Here is a 25239-nt window from a genome sequence, read left to right as displayed (position 1 = left end):
ATATTAAATTAATGAATTATAGCACATTTAATAATATATAATGTGTCAATCGGTTGAATGAATAACTTAAGTTGATAATTTCTAAACATAATGGTAATGAACAAATACATTGTATAAATAAACGACTCGTTGGTTAAATAAACATGTTTAATTGAATTGTTCGTTAATGTTCATCAACTTCACGTACACGCAACCTTCATTATAATTTAACGAAAAACGTCAGTGGACGTGTTCATTACATTTCCGAAAAATTCATTTGGTAACGTAAAATTACATTTACCATTTTTCTTTTAGTATGCTTCTTCACGTGTTCTGTATTCATTAAAATAAGAAATAAATTATTCTAAATACTTCTAAATACATTAGAAGAAAGCTAATATTTTAGAGCATTAGTACACAAAATTTGGCAGCTTATATGAAATATTTTGATATACCGAAAGTAATTCAAAGCAATTTGGAGTAAAGGAGAAGAATATCTATCAAATACCAAAACAATGGGGGACATACATATAAAGACTTGAAAGCTGGAATACAACTACGATCAAGTAAAAGTGAGAAAATTATTAGCAGCTTTCAAAAGAAGAGAGACAATAAGACAAATAAATATAATAAATACATCCAATTATCAATAGTGTACGTGCTTGTGCTTAGTTGGAGATCAAATTCTTCCCTTCTAGTTTTCTTTGTCGCACGTGTTCTGGATGCTGTGAGTGCCTTACGTTTAATGGTCTGTGGGTGTTTCATGAGTTCTTAATTGCTGTGAGTTGATTCTGGAATCTCTTGTGCATGAGAATTGTGTGTTTCTAATAGTACTGCTTCCACCAAGGAGGAAACGCTGGGATCGTTTACAAATTCATTGAAGTCAGAAGATGAATTTTCATATCATGGAGTAGCATACACTGTAGAGGTGTTAATACTTTGGAACAGGTATTTGTATGTTGTTCCTTCGAACAGTTACTAAATTTAAAAAATAACAGGTACAAAATACCAATTCTTCTCTACGTTGCTTATTATTCGGTACGACTAGGAACAACAAAGATTTGAAGTATTTTTTGTAACAACTGTTACCAATTAAACTGATGCTGGTATGTAACGGTGTTTTTTTATAGAGGTATAGAAGTTTCAGTTGGCAACACTTTTTTAACTGGTGGCCATGTTGTCAGCTGTCAAGTGATTTATGTTTAGTTTGGTTTGGCATTTCAACATGAATAGACTGACGCGTGCAGACGCGTGAACAACGCTTCCAAATTGTGCAAATTTATTTTGAAAATCATGGTTCTGTTCGAAATACGTATCGCGCACTACGTCCATTTTGCGGTCAACATAATCGTCCATCAGAGCAATTAATTCGATTAACTATGGAACGTTTTCGCACCACGTTTACTCTAAATGATAATACGCATCCACAGAGACGTCGTACAGTGCGTACAGAAGAAGTCATTGCTGCTGTAGAGCATAGCGTAGAGGAAGACCCGAATCAGCCTATCCGCCATCGTGCACAGGAATTGGATATGTGTCCATCCACTTTATAGAAGATTTTACTGAAACATCTTGGTTTGCGTGCTTACAAAATCCAACTCGTGCAAGAATTGAAGCCACACGATCACCTAGCAAGGCATAGATTCGGTGAATGGGCCTAAAACAATATTGCTGTTGATCCCGATTTTCATAAGCGAATTTTGTTTAGCGATGAAGCTCACTTTTGTTTGAGGGGATACGTCAATAAACAACACTACCATATTTGGAGTGATGGTAATCCACAAGTGTATGTTGAGACACCGTTACATCCAGAAAAACTAACTGTTTGGTGTGCTTTATGGGCTGCTGGAATCATTGGTCCGTACTTCTTTAAAAACGATGCTGGTCAGAACGTTACAGTCAATGGTGACCGCTATAGAGCCATGATTACTAACTTTTTCGTTCATCAATTGAACAACCATGATGTGCAGGAGCTGTGGTTTCAACAAGACGGCGCAACATGTCACACAACTCGTATAGCTCGCCTTCGGCTCGTGTGGATCATACGCGTTAATGAAAGATCATAGTTTCCTCATTTATACTGTAATATACTATTTTATGAGAACGTCTTTATGTCGCGTAGTCGTGATTACCAGAAAGAGAATACCTGCTTTTGAAAATAATCGTTAGCAAAGTAACAAATGTAGCCATTGCACATGATTTTTCTATAACAAGTTTAGCATAGTATACAAGGTATATACTATTGTATAACGATTTGAACAGAGGAACAGTTGTAACAGGTTTGTATGGGACACAGCTGAATAAGAAAAGGCCTCATCAGTAATAACATGAAGCTAATAGCTAATAAATAACTATGTATGTTATAAGTACGAAGGCTTTCACGGCCGGTGTTAATTAAACTAAAACTAGAACTAATACTAACACTATGACTAGAACTAACACTAGACCTAGAACTAGAAATTTTCGGGTTAAGTCTTCCTTTTTTGAAAAAATGTTTGACGTTTCTAATGCCATCTTGCAAACAGTCTTCGAACTTGTTTCTGAAGAAGGTTGGATTAGGTTGTATTAGAAAGTTTCTAGTTCTAGGTCTAGTGTTATTTCTAGTTTTGGTTTAACTCTGTATGTTATTTACTGTCAAAGAAATCAGTCTTCCTCAAGTTGCTGGTTTTGTTCTTATCACAAAACAACAGCTTTCCTTCATCCCAAATGGTTTGAAAACTGCTTTATCCACAAATTGCAATTCATACTTGGAAGGCAACATGATGTTTATCAACAGCGATGTTTGCATCCAGATGATATCGGGCGAAGTGGTCAAGTGGTCGTTATTATTTCAAAACCTGGACTTTGATCACGATACCATTACCACATGCAAGTATTGTTAGAACATTCATAACTGATGATGATCTGGGACACCTATTCTAATCAATTAATATGTATAATTCATTAATACATTTCAATTTGTTAACTTTTATAGTCTGACCAGGATTCATTTGTTGGACTTATATTTCACTTACTTCCGTATGACGTTGCAAGAATAATTCCAGCCACTTTTTGTCTGCAGATTGCTTGGACATATCGAATAGTTCGAATTGTTCATCAGATAAAAATTGAACATCCCTAATAAGCGAATATTGGAAACTCACGTCTTTGTATTAATTAGACTTGCCGCATAGAGAAAGGATTGCCTTGGTTATACATCATCTACCAATAAGTATTTGGTCACATGTAGTGAAATAGAGAGATAGAAAAGAAATGTAAACTTTATTCGTATCCAGTACTTTGTAGAGCCTTTACGTGTGACAATTACAGCATTAACCTTCTTAGTATGCTTTCCACAAGTCCTTGTATGATTGATGGTATTTTCTTCCAATCGGCTTGGAGAAGACACGTAAATTCTTTCACTGATTTTGGATCCAGTTCTTTACTGTTGTTTTCAATGAGCTTTAAGTTTGGGCTCAGCGTAGTTCATTCGAGTAAGTCCATTACTAACCTAGCAACATGACAGTTTGCGGTGTTATCCTTAAGTAACATGGGTCCACTCCGTAAAACCGCTATAACGAAGGAAGCATATGGTTATCTAAAATTGTGCAATAACGTCGGCGTTAAGCTTATCATGTAAAACATGATAGCGGAATTATGGTCTAGAGGTATAATCCTATCTCCACCTAACATTTCTGTTAGCACAATGTATTCGAGCAGGAGGCGTTCACTTGCTTCACTCCAGATTCGTCAATGATGTTTACTACACGATATTAAATAGACATCTGGACCTTAAATGTCGGCATTTACATAGGTGTTCAAACCCTTATTGGAAAAATTTACGTAAGTGTATACTCCACACTAACAAACGCTTTTGTAATTTAAAACACAAACTCCTGCAACTAATTCAGCTGTTAATGCATGGAAATGCCTAAACTTCCAGTACATAATCAAGAAAGTCAATCTGCAATTCCGGAAGTTTGCTCGATCAGTAAATGGACTATATGGAATGGAGAAAAGGACCAATAATAACAACATCACCTTGCGCAGAAGATATGAATTGTTAACATGTAGCAAATTACAGGAAACATCAAGTATTTTTTTTGTCATAACCAGGAAATTCTAGCACTAATTTTATTTTAAAATTGCATTTCAGAATTCAACTTTAAACATTAATTAAATTAATTTTCTGCTAATATTCAAAAATATCTAATCCTTATGAGTAATTATATTCTGTCATATTATACAGGTTCAAAGGGGAATTATACTTTAAATGTATCAGAGCTGTTTTTAATACATACTTTTCAAAATATGTATCATCTTGGTATTGATACCTTTGGCAATCCCAGAATCTTATTTGAGGAAGTCCATCTAAAGATTTGTATATAGAATATATTTCTTACAATATTTGAACGGCACGAATTCAATAATATAACTAGGTCCTATGCCTCGGTGTTTTGGTTACGGAAATGAACAAAGAAAAGCAGGATGTAAAATATTCATGAATAATACGATGAGATTCCTTAAAGCGTCATCTCTTCCTATATAAGAAGAGGTTTGTGATATATATTCTTTTATTAAGAGCCAGAAGAATATAGAAGGCGAGAAGAATTAAAACTATTAGAGGATGTACTCTAATTAAAATAGTAATGCCCTAAGGTACATAAAATGAACTAATAATAACTACAGTAAATAATCAACTTTGGCTTTATTTATCTTTCTTATGTTTCAAATGTAAGCGTTTTTAATGTTTTTACGCAACAAGGACAACAATATTTTGTGACTTGAACCTTCCTAATGTACTGTAGAAGAAAGTGACAAATAGGAAAATCAATATCAAATAATAATTTATTATAATATTAATTAGTTACTTACATATTTATTGTGGACTTGGCGTTTTCGTCACTTCGAACTTGTCTCTGAGAAAGTGTAACATTATTTGAAATGCAGTATTAAACCCAAAAGATAACTAACTTTATTTCTAAAGACATCAAAAATATTTTTAATTTTTGATTGTTTTTTTTATAGAAAGCACGAAATTCCCCGTGATGTATTCGATCTTACTAAATGTACGGATGTTTTAGTAAATAATTTATTGTCAGACGATTCTAATGTAAAAGACCTTGAAAATTCATTTTGAAAGTGATGATGATGTAGATAGTAATTAATAATAATAATATATGATTGTTGCTTGTCATTAAAGTAATATTAGTGAGCACAAAATTTTTTAATTCGAAGAAATAATGATGCTATAGCAACATTCTAAGTCATTTTTGAGAGTTTTTATTGTTATTAGAGTATTTGAGTTAATATTTAGAAATTAATTTATAGAAATTTATTAATTAATATCTAGTTATCGCAGGGCAAAGTTTAATTTTTTAGTATCACACAATCTGGTGTGAACATTAAAGGATTAAAGAATAATATACTCACTCACATAATATTAATGAATAGAAAGATTATGACAAAATCTACGTGATTTTACCGAGAAAGATAAATTTTCAACAAAATTAAAACAAATTATAAGCTAAATTACGTCGATAATAAACACTAATGATTGAACCATTCCACTAATGAAAACCTTCAACATTGATTGGCAGTGACCGCCAAATAAAATAAATCTTAACTATTGCCTTAGACCCTTTGTCGTAACATTTGTAATGTCTAAAAATAACCGTACTGCAACAAATGTTGGCTGGTAATCACCAAACTCGTTCCAAATTATACCACAGATGATATTTTCTAATACAAACCATCTGTTTCAGAGTGCATCGTTTTATCAAAACTCCACAAAATAGATAACATCATAAATATATTTTCTTTTAGATCTAATTATTTATTCGTGATTGTAGTTTTAGATTATAAATGTTAAACAGTAAACCCATTAAACTAGATATACGAACATTAATCGAAAGTAAATAGATTGTGCAAAGCGCAAGTTCATTCGTTAACGAGTTGATTGAAAGTTTCAAAAATAACCCACGCCCCGCGCTATTTATAGGATGAGGTAAGATTTTGTTACTTGCTAAATATACAGAGATCTGTTAGAGGCAGAAAATACTGGTGGCTAGGCGAAATGAGCAAAATGATGACGGCAGTAGATTCTTTTAGCCATTATTATGATTGCTGGTTTTTGCATACTGGTCTATTTTCTGGTCCATGCGTCCATCCTTCCAACGCTAGTGCGTGTATTATTTTAGAGGGGCCTATTCAGAAATCACGTGAAATTCCTGACTGTTTGCCAGGAACTCTGAAAAAAGTATCATATGGGCCCGTTAGTATCCCGAATTTATTGAATGGAGTGCGTCTGTTTATTGCATGTGGTCTAAGTCCAATCATAAATGTATCTAACGGTGATTCAGCTAGTTGCATTTTGATTTTCATTTTAACTCTCTATTAAGTACACCTGTTTCTCAATAAATATGCTTTGATATAAAACGCGGTGATCACTTACGATTTAATATGATTGGATAAATTAATTTACCAGGATAATAATAGTAAGATAAAACCAACCCATATTCGTTTATAGCTGTTTTATTATTTATACTATTATAATTGTTCCCAAAACCGCCTCTTTACTATATATACAGTTCACGAATTATATTACTGGTTTTATTTTTACCTTTATCTTGATGTTGGATTGATTGGATTTTTCTTTATATAGATGCAGGCTGAAATAAAGTTAGAACAAATACTTTAATAATATATTTGTATTAACTGCCTTTAAAATTGTATGAATGATTTAATAAATCATATCGATCTTTTATATTGCGTTTAAATTATAATTTTGGAGAAAATACTATATTTAAGTTGGTTTGTTAAAAAAGTAGGGCATACAAACGCCCAAAACATGACTTCTTGATTAATATCAAAATCAATAAACCCAAACTAATACACTCACAGTTGTTATCGCCTAATAAATCCTTAAAGATTTATCGACTTGGACCGATTAGAGAACGGTTTTAGGCTAAATTTATTAATTTTCTCTCACATGTCCAATTCATGTGATAAACGTCACATACATACATAGTAAAGTTTTGTTGAGAAATATCCGTCTATCTAAAGTATACATACGTAGTACTATCTCACTACCTGGAGCTCAAGTGTAAATTGTTAGTATGCAATATTTGTCGTAAAAATGTACTTTTCAATGTAAGGTATTACAAAATAAACAAACATGCTGAATAGCACAAACAACGTTTTCGTAGATAATAATCTGTAGGTACGTGTAACACATAGGTGTTGTTTACAACATTGCTAAACGTTCTAAGTGGAATAGCCTACCAGGTTATCTTAAAAATCTTCGAAAAATCTATCAAATCTCAATTTTTAGAACATTTTTAAAAATACAAGTGAAAAAATGTAATCTAATCGCAATTTTGGTAAAGTGTCCCGAAAACTTGATAAACTAACCGAAACTGAAAACAAACAGCTTCATTAACGTCAAGGTTAAGACACAAAGTGTGCTAAAAATTTTACGAACGATTACGATAACTCCTCAACGAGGTTGTTGATTCTAGGAACGATACCGAAATCTGCCGCTTCTACTAAATAAATGCAAAGTCCGGGAACGTGATATTTATACCGGTCTTAAAAAAAACCGTCAGTAACGAAAATAACTTTTATTGTAGGTACCCTATTAAAAGAACATTACAACGCTAATGTAATACCACTTGTGTATTTTAAATGGGACATTATACCGATTAGTTTTGGAGCACAGAATGTACTTCAACTGTATAATTCATTATGTATATTTATACATGTAGCTTTTATTGTTCTTCATTTTATTTTATAAAGACTTAAATACAGCCTTAAACGTTAAAATATGAATTGAAAATGACAAGTTTATTTTGAAACGTCTATTACTCTAAATTAGTAGAAAGACGAGAACACCAAAGACTATAATCAAGCATAAAATTTTTGTTGTTAAGCTTTCTTGGCAGCTTCCGTAGTAGATTCAGCTCGCTCGACCTCATTACGGGTGAGAATATGAATGATGGTTGTGTGTACTTATTAACTCTTTTAGATGTTATGGAGTAACAGTGTCTACGTTACATTATTAATAAATGAATTTTCTTACAATCTGCAATATTTTATCCGATAAAATTTATGACTAAATTGACACAGAAAAAAATCTGTATATGTCTCATTATGTCTCTCTTTTGGTTACTATGTTGAGTAATGTATAGTGAAGATACTGATGGTATACAGATATCGGCCTAAATAAGAATTTCTGGACGCAGATACTTGGTTGCATATTAAATTTATACACTACTTCAAAATGCATTGAATTTGAATTTTATTCTAGTACATTTGATGAACTTGGGCAGGTAGATTTACGATTATTATGTCGATTATTTTTATTTATAATCAGTAACTTTCCTTGCATCTATGTACTTCTTTACTGATTAATTCTGGACTAGTTACCGAATCTTGAACAAAGAAGTAATGATAGAGATTTAAACAAATTTTGCTGCTTTTTTTCATGGTAGACACAAACAACACAACTTTGATGTTACGCATATTTGTTTAGATATAGTAAGAAGAGCTTTTCAAGAAAGTCACTGAGTCTTGGTTCTAAATCTTTATTTGATAAAATTGTACTAAAACTGTAATAGACTTCTTACACCCAAAGAGATAGTTCTTTATTAACGTTTGAACCAGATCCAACTTGAACTTTAATTGAAAATATTGTTCAATCTTTCTTGCACAAGCTCGCAAAGATTGTCATTTGCATAGTTGCAGGGACGAGGGACCAATGAAACATGAAGTTTATTAATTCATTTCTTGTCGACCCTACGAGAAAGACAAGGAGATGTTTCAGTATATTTTGTGTAATAGCCCCTCTCTGAACGACCTCACAACGGCCCATAAATGCATTAGGGACACAACTTGCAGTGATATCCACCCTGTTGGAAAATCTAACCTGGTTGATATGACCTGAGTGAGCGTCAAGAAGATGCACAAGGTATCAAGTGAGGCTTTTAGGTATGAGGTACGGTGTCATAACACATGCACTTCCAAATCCAACATCTATCACACATACATCTACAATTACGATAAGAAATTCCGAAGTTCAAATTAGAGTTTCCGCAGCAGAAGAGCAAGAATGTGAGCGGAAAATTGCTTGAAAATTGAAATGGAGGCCTTGTTTTTGAAGAGATTAAGCGATCGTTACAATAGAAAAAATGTTCTCAATTCAGGAAAATATCTTGATACTTCTTATTTGTAGCCATATTGGAAGTGATTTTATGATCTCATATTGATTATGGCCTTTAAGTTAATTCATAAATGTCATAAACAATCATCCCTAGCAATAAACACTGTGTTAACGATTGGTACAATTAAAATATCTGGTAACAAAGGCCACGAACTAGTTGATAAGTTGACGAAACCAGCGATATGGATTTCTGCGATATGAAATGATGCTTAGTAGGTCTCTTTGCTACGCAAATCTTGCGTCACCCAAATAGGAAACTATTACACAACTAATGAAAACAGCACTTGAGGCTTCTTGGTCGAGTTTTTTAACCGGACGTTATAGGTTACGGAATAACATATTCTGTATAAAACTTCCAGGTAAAAGAGTCTTCAGTGCATCATAACCAGTAATATGGAACATGAAGAATATATCTTTCTGTTCCATAGTCACGTAGTTTTAAAACTCTGTGCTAATTTTCACCAAATCAATATACGAAATAAACAAAAAGTGGATCAACAGGTTCAGGAATGAACCTGACAGTACAGGAATGCAGTCAGAACACATTCAATGATATACAGGGTGATTCTGAACCTATACGCATGCACTTGGGGATTTATTCCTCATGACAAATAATGAGTAGTAAAAGTTTTTAAGTTTTTTAGATATCCGAGATAATCGGCGACATCTAGATAATGTGTTTCCTGCAAAATGGTGGTCCAATGGCCTGGCCACCGTGATCGCCTGGCCTCAATCCTCTTGATTTTTATGTTTCGGGTCACTTAAAAAGCATAGTGTAAGCGTCGAAAATTAATTCTGAGCAAATATTGTAAAATCGGATACATGATGCTGAGATAATCCGCCAACACCTGGTTTAGGCCGCGATAGTGGGAGGTCGTGGAGGTCAAGACCGAATTGTGTATAGAAAATATGGGAAATAACTTCGAATACTTGCTGTGATGTTATTTTAAAATATTCTATGTATTCTTAATTTGAAAATAAATATTAGGGATATCTATAAAACAGAAAATCTTTTACTACAAATTTTTTCGCCTATTAGTCATTATTCGTTATGAGGAATAAATCTCCAAGTTTATGCGTATAGGTTGAAACTAAAATATGTGTTTCTAATTGTAAAAATAAGACAAAAAAGAAGAATAGTAAAATCCCAAAAGCAATGCCGTTTTCTGGAAAAATTTACAAATTCACATTATTTTTTGTTTATCCTCAACAAAATTAACCACAAAAAGGCGCTTTCTGAGACGAGCTAAGCTAAATTCAAACAAAACAACTATTTCCTTAACAAATCCTTAAAATTGTTACCATTTCCAAGAAACAAGAAGAAGACTACGAATTGAAATTATTGTTATCTATTTCTGCTGTTGCCTCATGAATATGGGCAATAACGTTATGTACTTTAACATAACGTATACCTATTCTGTTAATACACTGAAAGGTAAAAATCTATTGGAGTTAAGTCGGAAATACCAGTTGTATCTTTGAGGATGGAATGTGATACCTATTTCTTGACAACCAACAAGGTATGTTTAGGAGCCACACATCCTATTTCTACATTTTGAATTGTTTTGCAATCTGCATGACGGCACCTAAAACTGTTAGTATACCCTGTCATTTTAAATTTAAGAACGCCTTTAAGTTTTCAATAGTTAATAAATAGTGTAAGTCCAACACATCATAACACTTTGACTACGATAATTGCTAATTAGTTGAAATGTAGGATGCAGCAATTTGTTTGGTCCTTGTATCTTCTTCTTCTTTACAGAAGTCATAGAGGATTGTTCTATCCATTAATTTCTTCCTCCATTTCTTGTGATGCGCACGTCCTTTAGATGCTGGTCTGCAATTTGCGGTAGTCCATTTCACATTCCTTACTTCTTCATCGTGTTATCATAGTGTTTCCAGCAATTGATCAAAAATCGCCATTTCGTTGGTATCAAAAAATATCCTTTCGTTCTCGCGGAAACGATCATCTGTTCGTAGTGCACACCCTATGCTAGGTGACTTATTGACGGTATAAAACGATATACTTACGCAAAAATAAGTGTACTTTGCTTACTTGATGTAAAGTTCGTACGCCTTGCAGTACTTTATTATACAGCTACTAACAACATACATGGAGTATACGGTTCTTCCTTTTGGATTTCATTGGTTTTCCTGCTGAGAAGATTCACTATTGTTACATGTCTTAGGATTCTTCATCTTCGTGGGATGTTACACTTCTTGACAATTTTTTACACTTTTTACTATTATGTGTGTAAGTTTCACTATTTAGTATTCTTGGCAGAAAGTCATTCATAGACCGTCAAAACATTCACAGACCGTCTTTCCGGATTCCATTGACGTACGTATATTATACTCTTGGTTGGTTGAACTGGATTTTCAAACATTTACTCTCAATAGATCTACGGGATGCTGTATTTAAACAAGCTATGGATAATATGGATACAAACCATGTTATTAAAGACATTTCTGAACACAGGATTGGTTGTTATCTTCTATTTCTTGACGACAAATATGTATTAGTGTAAATTTATTCTCAACATTCTAAAATAACTATTGTTACTATTCACATGGAAGTTTTCGAGGTCCAACGGCGTATAAAGTACATCTTGAAACGATATAGTCCATTTACCACAGGACGTATTTTTACTTTTTAAATTATTTTGTGACGAGCACTATAATTAGAAGTGCTTAGAGTGCTCTTTAAAAATCTTTCGTATGTTTGAATAGTTAATAAACGAAGCAAGGAAATATAACGTAAAAATCAAGAAAAATCCATAGCAATTATATTCTTTTCTGGTTAAATTGATTATATGAAAAATGTTTTAATGCTAGTCGAATATTTGTAGAAAATGGAAAAAAAATGTAAATACGTAAAGAAATTAGGTAAAGTAATAATTAAATTCATCAGTAAAACAAGAATGAAAATAGTACAATTTATACATAAATGAATTCTACAACATAAATTCAACAATAAATGAGCAATGCTATAAAGTTAGATGAACATATCCAACAGATAAATTCGTGCACGTAGAAAAAACGGGATTTCATGCGTCATACTTTTAGGAAGTTTTATCAACGGTTGAAAGTGGGAGAAGTAGAAAGACAATAGAGACCGACAAATCAAAAGAGACAATATAATATTAATTCGATGTCTTCAGATACTGTTTTGAAAGTTAAAACACTATTATTTGTAGATTTCAAGATTTTGTTTATTGTTCTAAACCTTTCAATTTTTTGTAGATTAGGCATATGTTCCAAAGGTCTTTATGAAGAAGACTTTACAAAAAATGTTTAGTTTGGATTTTAATGCGTGTTCTTTTTTTGTATGTATTTGCGTGTTATTTGTATATGTAATAAAACCATTTACGTGTTCTTAGCGAACTTCATCTTCGTATAAAATGTTTGAAACGTTTGTGACTTCACATTTTCACTGGAATTTATAAAACAGCATCATCTTTTATATCATAATCTTTTCTGGTCTTTTTTAGAAACTAGAGCATTATTTTATCTATGATGACTGGTCTAATAAATAAAGAAAATAATTAGCCAATAAAAACGATAAATGCTTATCGATAATTGTTTCGCATCAGCAGCACCGAGTCGTCAAATACAAGAAATAAAAGTATCGAAAAAGTAAAAACTTAAATTTTCATTAAAATAAAAAACGGTGCCTTTTAAAGTATGAGTCAATTTAAATTATAAAAATTAGATAGTTTATTCAATTGAAATTTTTTTCTAAACGTAAACGTATTTTAATGGGAATTAAATACAAAGTAAGTTGAATGTTTTGGCAACAAGTTTGACTACATTGTAGAAACTTTTAATATATTTTTCTTACTTGAAAAGGTTGCAGATCGTTATAAATTTAATGATGGACATTAATTTTATTATCCAAACTATATTGGTAAATAGTACTTTTTACACGAGCAACAAATTTTATAGTGTATTCTTTAACATCAATTAACCAACTATTACATCTTCTTTTAACGAGTTAATCGTTAAAGTTAATTATTTAAACTCGATACAAATGACGTAAGACCACTTTGTTATAATAGTTTGTAATGATTCTTGCAACATTACAATTATAGTAAAGATAGTTTCCAGGAATTACAATCCAGTAAAAATAGATTAAAACTCAAATTTCTGTTAATATAGTTATCCATCAACTTGTTTTTGTTGTATCTGTCAACAAGTGTATTTTCTTTAACATGTTTCATTCATGGTCGCTGTCTATTATCGTACCGTTAGATGAGTAAAGATTTTTCAACTCAGTTTCACCACACCTAAATTTTAAAGGCTTCCTACATTTTTTTGAAGTGCCAGCCTTGACTGCTATTTTAACGCACATCTTTACTACGAACTTTATTTTTACAAGCAGTCAATCTATTTTTTTTTAATTAAACCTTTCGTATAAACGTCATAAAAACGTACATACACGTTTCCGTTTTTTATTTGTATCTTCTAATCTACACTTTAGAGCTCGAAATGTTATTTGTCTGGAGTGTCCGTGATAACGAATTTAATAAACTTCTCATCCTATGTGTAAAGTCTAAAATCTCAAGCGATATGGCAGATTTGTGATGAAATTTTACACTTCGGGAACCTTGAATGATAACTTGATTGTAACTTAAAATAGTCGATTACATTTTAAAGTGAACGTCAATACTGTTAACAACTGAAACGGCGCTATGTATGCAGTTTGATATAAATGGATGTCATTGTATTTAACTTTTTGTTTAGATCGTAAAGCGCCGCATCGTATTACTCATTCGTAGACGTATAATTGTGACTATTCAGCTGTGGAGTGATTTTTATAACGACACAAAAAAGTATTACGTATTATTAATATAGTTTATTTTTAAATCTTATTATTAAATTGTGTTTATATGAAGTAATAAGTAGAGATGCTATGAATAGAAGATGGTTAATTGCCTGAAAAATAAATTTAGTGTATCACACTAACATGTTAAATATAAATCTCTCATTGTACCACATTCGTTATTTGTAAAGCGGTTCTGGTTAACACAGAAACCACGTTTGTATATCTTGTTATCGTAATCTAAACGGTTTTAGATAAGTTTGCGGTTTAACGCTTTTCTTCCCTGAAAATCGAAAATTTCAAGATCAAATTTTATCGGTTCAAATTTAATTAACATCTTCAATTTGAAAGTTTTATTAGTTTACACTTCCAATGCATTTTGGCATTAAAACCTAACTACATACACGAAATCGTGGCGTATTTACAAAATTTCTTGTTGGTTCATTTCTTATTTGGTTTCATGTCGTTCATTTCCTTTCCATTTAAAACTTTAATTTTAAAGCAAGCAATTCAAAACTCGCCCAGTTTAGCTATTAGTATGCAACAAATAGCTTCAGTCATACAACTATTAATTATTCTATTAAGCGACCTCTATTCAAAACGACTATTACCGTGGCGTGTCTAAGCGCATTGGATCTCGTGCAAGTCCTATATATCTTTGTGTCGCTCTTAAAAGTAACCCCAAGATATGGCGAAACGATGCTTTATGCAAATTTACGTATTTAACTTTCATTCATAACGTCAAATTTAGACGAGTTTCTCGGTTTAAAGTATTTGAGTTTAGATTAGAGATTAAACACGTAAAACGAAATGGAACGCGTCATTTAAAGTTGACGCAAATAAGATAATTAATCTACGTTCAGGTTTATTGTTATAAAGAGTGTAATTTTAGGTCATTTGTAAAAGAATAAAGCAAATTAGTTAAATGAATCAAATTTATTTTTATATCTTCTAAGAAATTATTAAATATCGTTTAAAATAGTCATGGTATTTTCAAAAACTACACCAAGTTTACTGATTGTAGATTACAAACAACCCTCTTTACAGCCAATTAATAGCAACCAATTAGTTTTTTATTATTATTAGTGTAAATAAAAAAATAATTAAGCCCTTAAGAGGTTACATTCGAGATAATCTGATGATTACATTGTAGAATCATGTTATTGTCACCAATTGCACAACAAATATTGTAGATTTCAACAAAAAATGTAAAATTGTTAAACTGTGTTGAGATAAAAAAATTGCAAATTGTCAATTCTAAAAATTGATAAGAAATAGATTAAATTTAAACCAAAAAATAGTATTATCTTTAAAAATTTAATTAAAAATAGGTATGGCATTTTTAAAATTATAGTAGACAGAAGGTTGAGTTGAAATTTATAACGATCTATTCGAGGTGAACGGTCAAATAAAGTACAGGAACAACTTTTTACAATTTGCTAATATTATTAATATTATTATTATTAAAGAGAAAAAATTTTTGTTTACCAACTTCATAAACAAGTAAGTTTTTTAACCTATTTTATAAAATTTCTATCATTTTAAGAAATTTTTTCTCTTTAACAGCAAATGTAAATTCGCTCTGATGAAGGTTGTAATTCGACAACCGAAATATATTAGCAAATTGTAAAAAGTTGTTCCTGTACTTTATTTGACCGTTCACCCCGAATAGACCGTTTTAAATTTGGCTCCCACGGTTATCGGTCGAAGATACTTCTTGCCGAATATTTGAAACTTATAGACTTATAGTAAAATTTAACAAAAAATTGATTATTTTGAGGTTAAAAAAGCGCATACATATTCTCACTTCTGAGTTAAGCCAAGGCATTGCAATATGCGTTGTCCAATGCGATATCGGTGTGGCACTAATTTTAGCGCCATCCACAAGTGATCTCCGAGCATCAAGGCGGAAACATATAGTTTTCGGGTATTGGTATGATTTACCAAGCAAAATCTTACATTCTTCTATCACTAATATCTCTAATGTATAACATCGTATCGAGCTGATATCATTTGTAGCGCCTTATTCGAGTATAATCCCACATTCGCCATTCCAAGTTACATTACATCACACAGATTACATATCGGGTAGGCGGACTAACCAACCTTGCACCGCGACCCTAACGATCTATTGTACCCCGATAGATAACGTCATCAAATTTCACCGTGCAGTCCAATTCTCTTAATGAACATTAATATCTTGCTCGTTGAAAAGTCATTTAGACCCTTTGGGGAGATAATCTGCGATCTAAAAATCAAGAATCTGATACAATTAACAGCAAGACAGTGGCATAAAACACGCTCAACCATCTCCTCGTCCTCCGCACATAGTCGGCATTCAACACTGTCCGCTAGACTTAACAAGTTGAGTTGTACATTTAATCGGCAGTGCCCAGCAAAGACATCCATTAGAATTTTGATGCTGCTACGAGCAAGTCCTAAAATATTCCCGAGTTTGACAGTATCGATGTTAATACACACCTTAGCCTCTCTCTTTCCAGTAGAATTGGTTCACAGCAGGCGAAGTCTCTCTTCAGCACTCAGTCCAATCCTATGATTACTTCCCCACAAACGCTTTTGCGCTGCCCTCTCGTGCTAGCTCATCTACCGCTTCATTGGCAGCAACGCTAGAGTGACCTGGGACCCAGATCAGAGAAATTCTGTTATCACAACTCAGTGTGTTTAATGTTCTCTTACAGTCATTAACCAGAGCCGACACTGTTTTCACGGCTTGCAGCGCCTGGAGAGCGGCTTGATTGTCTGAGAAAAGCCGTACTGTCAAGTTCTTCATATCTCTCGAAGAATTTTAGCACCCATGTCAATAACAAATACTTTCACCTGGAATACACTACAGTATGTACCCTTCCGAAGTTTTTGATCCATGTGTAAATCCATGTTGACCCATCCCACCAGAGCTTGCCAATCCAGCTACTCGTTGAATTCGTGAAACTTTCCTGATAACTGAAGTCTGTCGGACTTTTCTATACCACACTGCCGCTCCGTATGTGATCATAGGTCTAACCAGGGGTGTGGAGTCGGAGTCGGAACCGGAGTCGTCTTTAACAAAACCGATCTCGACTCCTTCAAAAACATTTCGTTACATTTTTGTAACGACTCCATACCTCTGGGTCTAACCACAGTCACATAGAGCCAGAACAGGCTTTCAGGGGTAAGGGGTCCATTCCAAGTTAAGTCGAGGTCACTTGCGGCAGTGGGGCTCCAAATACATTGTCTAATACTGCATCGAGAAGGTATCATTTGTAACGCCTCGGCCGCAAGCGGTATTGAGTTAATCAAGCGAAATCATACATTCTCCGTTCCATGTTAAGCCGAGGTCACTTACGGACGAGGCCCTACAAATACATTGTCCAATATTGTATCGAGATGGTATCAGTTATAGCGCCTCGTGCGCTAGCGACCTCTGCAGAAAATTTATGATTCTATTTCATTAAGCCAAGGTCGTTGGCCGTTGAAGCGCTCCAAATACAGGTTGGTCCATTTAACGTGAGACAAGTGATTATCTCGAAAACGGTTCATTTTTATGTAAAATGAACCATTTTCGAGAAAAGTTGATGATGAAATGAATTTCGCACAGAACAAATAAAAGTTGTTCTGTGCGAAGGGGGAAACCATATGGCGATAACATTTTTTGACCTTGACTTTATTTTCAAGGGTATATGAAGGTCACGACCAATTTTTTAAAATATTTTATTGTAAAATCTGAATCTATGGATAAAAGTAACTTCTTCAAAAACAATTAACTAACGTTTATAATCTAGCAAGAACAAATAAGATTTATGAATATTTAAACATTTTCCTACACGCTTCAATATATTGTCTTTAGTTCTTTGTTCTTAGAATACTATTTAAGAATGCTCAACAAAAAAAAGTCCAGAAGAGGTACATCGGGTACATCGGGTGACCCGGCTCGTCGGAAATACCTTTAGAAAGAGGTCATTTCTTCGCCTTTGTCAATTTGATAATAGAATAATATGTCGGCGTTTTCAGAATATCGCTTTCAGAGACTTAATTGGTTGAATTGTTTTAAAATGAAGCAGGTAAAAGTAAATTTGCATAAAAACTGCTTGGCATTCCATCGTTTTACATTAAGGCAAAGTGTTAAATCATGGATACTCTAAGTGTGGCCGAAAAAGTCGAAATGATCTTTATTTATGGAGAAAGTGGCAGAAAAGTTGCTGATAGTATAACTTTGTATCGAGAACGTTTTCCTGATCGAAATACCCCTTCGAGAAGTAGCTTTTACAGAGTTGTGAATGATTTCACTAGCACTGGAAATGTGGAATCAAGAAAAAGAACTCGGCGAGCAACTGTAACTACGGAAGAAAAGGATATTGCGGTATTAGCTAGCGTTGAGGTAAATCCTCAAGTTAGCACTCGACGACTTGCAATTGACGCCGGAATATCGAAGACCAGCATTTTAAGAATATTAAAGTACAACAAGTATCACCCATACCACATTTCATCGCATCAACAGCTTTATGGAGGTGATTTTGAAAATCGATTAATATTTTGTCAATGGGCACAAGAACGAATACGGTTGGATGTCAATTTCTTTAGTCAATAGACACAACATCAACGACCTTGGTCGGTTAATGTTTGGTGTGGCATAATTGGTGATAAATTGATCGGTCTATACTTCATTGATGGTATGCTGAATGGGGAGAAGTTCCGAAATTTTTTAGATGACGTCTTACCAACGTTACTTGTAGATTTGAGCAGGGAAGAAAGACAAAATATGTAGCTGCAAAATGATGGGTGTCCAGCACATTTTTCACATATTGCACGTGAAGCTTTAGATCGGGATTGGAAGAGAAGGTCCAATTTCCTGGCCTGCCAGATCACCTGATTTAACACCTCTTGATTTTTTTTGTGGGACGTCCTTAAGGATGTTTATCGCGAAGTATCGACTACGCCAGAAAACATGAAAGAGCGGATAAGAAATGCATGCAGAAATAGTAGCCAAGAACACCTTTTAAGATGTAAAGAAAGTTTTAGTAAAAGGGTTAATAAATGTATTGAAGTGGGTGGAGAAATATTTGAACATTTATTATAAATTTTATACTTGTTATTGATTAATAGTATAGTTTAATCATTTTTTTATAAATAAACAATATTTAAAACTATTGGACAATATATATTGCCCAATATTGATCGAGGTATGGTGAATATTATATTATGGTGATTAATTTTACAATTTAAAGAAACCCGTATTTTTTTATATGGGTTAGTATTATTGCTAGAACTCATACCAAAAATGTTGTACATTCCTGAATGAAAAAAAAACACTGAAAATTCTAATGAAACCGACGTAAAAATAGTTGCAGATACTAAAATAGTAAAATACGTAAAAATTGATAAAATTGAGGGCGAGTTTTAATTAAAAATAATAGAACTTTAAAACAATCATTGGACTATGGAATTTTTTGACTCTTACACCTAATAAGTATGAAAATTTTAGAAGGAATACGAAATTATTATAGAAAACTAATTAAATAAAAAGTATTTAAAATAGAAAAGTATGCAAAACTTATAACTTCTTTAAAAATTCAATGGAAGTCCTGACATTTTTTGAAATTGGAATATAAAAAATGTAGATTTAAAAAGTATTGAAAATGATCAAAATATAACAAATTCATAGCTTTAAAAAAACCGTGTAAATTCATTTATTTTGATTATTCTTCAAAAACCCTGTAGGTTTCAATAAAAATTGTCACAATTTTGATAAAAGACAAGACAAAGAATTCGAAGGCATTGAAATGGAGAAACATACAAAAGTGGATGAAATAGGGTTCAGTCATTATAAATAATTGGAGACATGAAAAGTTGGAGAAATAGAATTAAAAGAAGGAGATTCCAATTAAAGTAACGATATCACTAATAATATAACGTAATAAAAATATCGTTCGAATACTTTAGGATAAATAGCAACAAAATCAAGGTTTTTAATTCGTTGGAAACCTCAAGTTTGGAAGCGTACTCCTGAGATTTTAGCCATTTTAGTAGAAAATGAGTGGGTTAGGGAAAACCCTTTCATCTTATTACATTTAAAATATGTAGTGGTGGTTAACCCAGCTATTTTTATAAACACCTTTATCACGAGATATTCCGTACATAGCCGTTTAGGTTTAGTGGTTAAAATTTCAGCTTTAAAATTGTACACCTCTGAAATTATGTAAATATTTAAAAATCCACGATTTAATTTAACGTTTGTTAAAAATCGAAATAAATATAAATATGTGTTCTCCAAAACGGCGTGAAGTTAAGAAATGAAACTTTTTGATGTTTGTGCTTATATTAAAACTGGGTAGCAGGAAAAAGAAGTTTTCCAAAACAGTGAAGATTCAAGAAATGAAATGTTTTCAGATTATAAAGGGACGTTTAGGGTCAAGTTAATCGAAATTTTAAGTTTCTAAGGTGAACATTACAGTTTATATACATGTAAAATATGTCAATTTAAATTTGTTTGTTAAAAATAATTAAAGAAAAAATTGTTAGAAAAAAACGATTAGAATTTAAGAAACGAAACTTTTTGAGTTTATAAAAGAACGTTTGTGGTTAGGTTAATTCCCTTTGTATAAAAAAAAATTAGGTCTGTAATCTGATAAAAAGAAAACACTTCCGGTTTTAGAATTTAGTCTAGAAGTTAGTCACAAAGGAATAATGTATAATGTATGTAAATATAGGCGCTCATATAAATTTTATGTGGTTCTAAATATTATTTTTATTACAAAATAATATGGCCGTTACAATCATTTCTTGTTAACGTTAATTTCTTTACGAGGAATAATTTGTTTAAGATAAGAAGCTCTGTATTTGTTAATACGTTTCCAAATTATCTGTAGAGGGTCTTCCTGTGATATAGATTTAGCCGAATATGACGATTAATCGCCAAGAGGTAAAAATAAACTTTATAGAAGTACTATTTACGACTAAATAGATCCAAATCAATCATTTCTACTAAGTTTTCGATCAAACTCGTCATCCAGAAGTGGCACACTATCTAAACACATACTCAACTGTTTTTATATAAACCAGTTGTTTCAAGATAAATACTTAAATATAATGTAGCAAAAGTATAGATATTGAAACAAAAAGTGTTACACCCACTTGTCGTTTTCATGAACCCTTTATTATATTCTAATATTTTCTGTCTTTCCATAGATACAGTTAGAGTAAATAATGGATCTATATACTAAAAATAACATTCACGCCTAAAATAGAACTTTTCTAGACCGAGATCGATGGATTCGAAGACTTAAGACTATAATTTGATGAAAAATATATAATTGTACAGGTTATTTTTTTAAAATATATCTCTACCCAACTGTAATTCCATGAATCTCTGTATAAGTCATTACAGCGGGAACCCTACGATTCAATAATTCAGGTGGTTGTAAGTTGTGTCGCATAGATCGTTTAATGTGCGTTATTTTGTATAAAACAGCGTATTCGATTGGTCACCTAGCTATAATCTTGATAGTAATATAAGATATTGTAACTACTTTTACTGCCATTAACTTGAAAGACATGTAAAGTTTAAGTTATAAGGTATCAAGAAGATATAAAGTTGTCTTGACTAATCTATGACAAACTAATAAAAAGAATTTGTTATGGGCTAACTTAGAATATTAGAAAATCTTGCACAAAATTAATCTATTGGTCAATCGATGACCCGGTTTGAAGGTCGCCACGGGCTGATTTAATGTCTAATAAAAGAGGCTATAAAGTTTGGATAAGAAAAGGATCATCTGGCTACGTTTGGCAATAATAGAGGTTGTTTCAGAAGTAGATCTATATTTTCCTTTAGTTAATACACCGCTTTGCTAAGTATACCTTTTTCCATAATTAAAATCCTCAACTCATGTCATCTTTCCACGTAATTTGATGTAAGGTTGGTAAACAACTTTTTTTTTTCTGAAAAAAGCACTTTGTGGGCTAATTTCTTTTTACTTTTTTTTTATTATAAAGTGTAAAAGAAACTGTAAATATTTAAAATTACTAAGATTACTTTACTATTTTACATAAAACAGTGATAAATAAAAAGGTTTGAACAAACCTTAATCAGAATAGAGTAGTATTAATACTTTACTTGAAAAGTAAGGAGAAACTCAAAAGTTCAGTACCCTTCGTAAAAGGAAAACCTTATACGCCAAGAAAAACGTATCGACTAAATATTTCACAGAGTCAGCGGCAAAGCGAGGCAAGTAGATATCGATTGGGGGTGGTTGTCGAGCGTGCTACCAAGCTCTTCGTCGGGGGTGAAATTCGGAGTCGCTTTCTATTTTCGAAGCTTTTAGTACGACGCGTACTCATAAATTCTGACCGGAATGTCTGTTAATAAAGAGGATTGAGAAAACCGCAAACAATCCAAAAATTATTTTCGGCTCTGGACCACGTGACCATCAATGCTGACAATTCGCCAGGCGGTGGGTAAATGTCAAATTGCGTCGCACGTTTGCCAACTAAATGCAGTTGAACTTTAGCGAGATTCCCAACCATCAATATGCATGTGTACGGTTATCCATTCTTCGAAATCACCCTTTTTTCTGAAATAATCTTTTGCTGTTTTGTACGATACTATATTTCTTATCTAAATTATTAAACAATGAAAAGTATAAAATTTCGGTTTTATCTAATGTCTAGAGTCTAGACGATAGTTTTATTTTTGTTTTTGTTGAAATGGAACATATCATTTTTATCTGATATATAGGTTAAAAATCGATTTTAAAATTCATTCTTTATATGCCACCGCAATACCCAAGATTTATTTCTTCAAATACTCGAACCGGAACGCCGGCATTATTATGGATTTGAGGTATTCGGTAGAAGCATTTGGTGGTGGCACTGTTTAAATGTCAAAGGGGAGGAAAGTCGATAAAACTTCCCTTCTTAACATAAGAAATAAAACCCCATAAAACAATTTTTATCGCAAAATATAAAGTTATCATTTTTTTATCACCACATTATTTTTAATAATATATTTAAGCATTAATGTAAGTTTTACACCTCTTGTTCTTGTCACGTTGTTTTTGGATAGCTTCGTATGGTTTTGTCTCCTCGATGGAAAGATAGATCAGGAGGAGCTCTAAAAGTGACGAAACCCATCGAAGCTGTGACCCTATCATTAGTACCATTCAAAACATAGTCGTGACATTTAAGATTAATGAACGCTAACAACTTAAATTTAGATGCTCCCAGACGTACGTCTAGGAAAAAGTCGAAGGCGATCCGAAAAAAATTCTTGTTTTCTTAACAGAGACTTACTAAAATTAACATAATGTTATAATTAGATACAAAATTAAAGATTCACTGAAACAAAAATTGTTGCACAAAATAATTTGTGAACAATATAAATAAATTAAAAGGTTAAGATACATGTTACAAATTTCAATGTTATGATAAAACAAGTGTACGAAAAGTAAATATATTTTGAAATAAATCGGTTTTTAAAGTATTAAAAAAAGTGATCCATCTATTTGAAAATAACGAGGAAGGGTTTTTAAAAAAGGTCTTTGTATGTTAATTTAATCGTTTAAAATGGTTCAGTTTGCGTGTTCGTTGGTAGAATTTAAAAATAACACATTCTCACATGTCCAGACCAATTTCGGCTTAGAACGTTAATTTCCGTATTCCAGTTAATTTCATTGTGCGCGCAGATCGAGCGCACGCGCGCTCCTTGAAAACCATGTGACTTAAATGCAGAACGTTAAATTTCGATTTTCCTTTAATTAAACGGCCGGTCGATTCGAGGATCCCCCCTCGGACTCACCGTTTATGAGCGGAAAATTATGTCCGGGGTGTCCGAGGAAACTCTTGAGACCGCTCTCGAGCAGGATCGGCGAACCCCTGTCCTTATAGCTCATCTCACTGTCACTGTCACTGTAACTGTAGACCGGCGAGCGCGGAATTTTGGAATCTTAAACGTTTAGTGGTGACGGTGTTATCACACCTTCACCACCGGCACTCTCACACACGTTTTGAACGAAGGCTCGGAAGGCCGTTACCGGCTCTACTTGGCCACATAAATAACGCGAAGAGGAGAGCCACCGCTTTGACGGCACGGCACTCCGCTCAGCAATCAATTCGTACTAAAATAGTTTGCTGGCGACATTACTGCACTCTGGTGCTCCCGGTACACAGCAGTAACGCGCAGCCGGGTTACAGTCCAAGGCTGATAATAGAACCGAGAGGTTTCTAAACGATAAAAAAACCACATTCGGAAAGTGGTCGCCAAACAGGCATGTTACCTTACGAGCACATTACGATTTTTGGGGCATGTTCGAACATAACCATGTCGGCGACGCTCTCTCCGACGACGTCCACACGTCCGGCGACGCACGCACCACGACGCAAGAGACGACGCGCCTGCGCCTTTCACAACGACAACCCGTACTACGCGAACTCACAGGACGCTATAGCCCCCTTTTCCGGCTTATCGACGGAAAATTCGGTCGATCCCTTCCGTCTAGCCACAACACAAAACGTTTCCCCAAACATTCCGACGACGCCCATCCGAATAACAAACCCTTTAAATTCACCAAAATGTTACTTCTTGTTACTAAAGAATTCCCAGAGAGTTCTTAGCCGCTCACTGATTCGACGCCGACGCTAATGCGCGCCTCAGTCACCCCGGTTACCCCGTGACCTATTGAGAATTTAATCTAATTGTGTCACGAGGCCTTCGTACCTTCTACTTCCGCGTACTCTTCAATTAATCAGCTGCAACCGCGATTCCCGCGCATTTTCGCTATTAGTCATTCCAAAGTTTTGTTTTTAGCCGTTTCATTCAACGCGACTCTTAATTAACATTAATAAATTCACTCTCATTCACTTCATTGCCAAGTTAAATGTATTAAAGTTAAAAATAACAATTTTGAATAATACAGGTGCATGCATTTTTTTTTATAAATGAAAGGATTTATTTGTTATTAGATAAAATTTTGCAACATTTCAGACATTGATGTAAATCACTATTGGTTGAAAAGGTTTTATGTATAACATATTATATCGCGGTTTTATTCATTAAATTCCAACCATTAATATTCCACTATGCAAATTTAGAATTTTGGGCATATTCGGTGAACAATAAAAATTTATATTTGGCGAAACCAGTGACAAGTATTTATTAAAATACAGAAATCAAGTGGACAAAATCCTTTTTTGTTTTTTTTTGTATTAAAATAATGCTTGAATTTCAGCTTTAATAACACTGTGCTGC

The 25239-nt window shown here is 33.1% G+C and overlaps 1 protein-coding gene across 1 annotated transcript in view; it reads right to left on the bottom strand.

The window, feature by feature from the left end:
* The window catches only part of LOC111423025 (PAR-domain protein 1), a 172078-nt gene extending 147501 nt beyond the window's left edge, over positions 1-24577 (bottom strand). The window contains exon 1 of the mRNA XM_071198070.1: positions 23791-24577. Within this exon, the coding sequence (XP_071054171.1) occupies positions 23791-23884 (94 nt within the window). The 5' untranslated portion in view covers positions 23885-24577. The remainder of the gene's footprint in view (positions 1-23790) is intronic.
* Between the last annotated feature and the right edge of the window lie 662 nt (positions 24578-25239).

This window comes from Onthophagus taurus, chromosome 1 (assembly GCF_036711975.1).
Source record: "Onthophagus taurus isolate NC chromosome 1, IU_Otau_3.0, whole genome shotgun sequence".
Classification (NCBI taxonomy): domain Eukaryota; kingdom Metazoa; phylum Arthropoda; class Insecta; order Coleoptera; family Scarabaeidae; genus Onthophagus; species Onthophagus taurus.
This window is presented reverse-complemented; position numbering and strand designations above follow the sequence as displayed.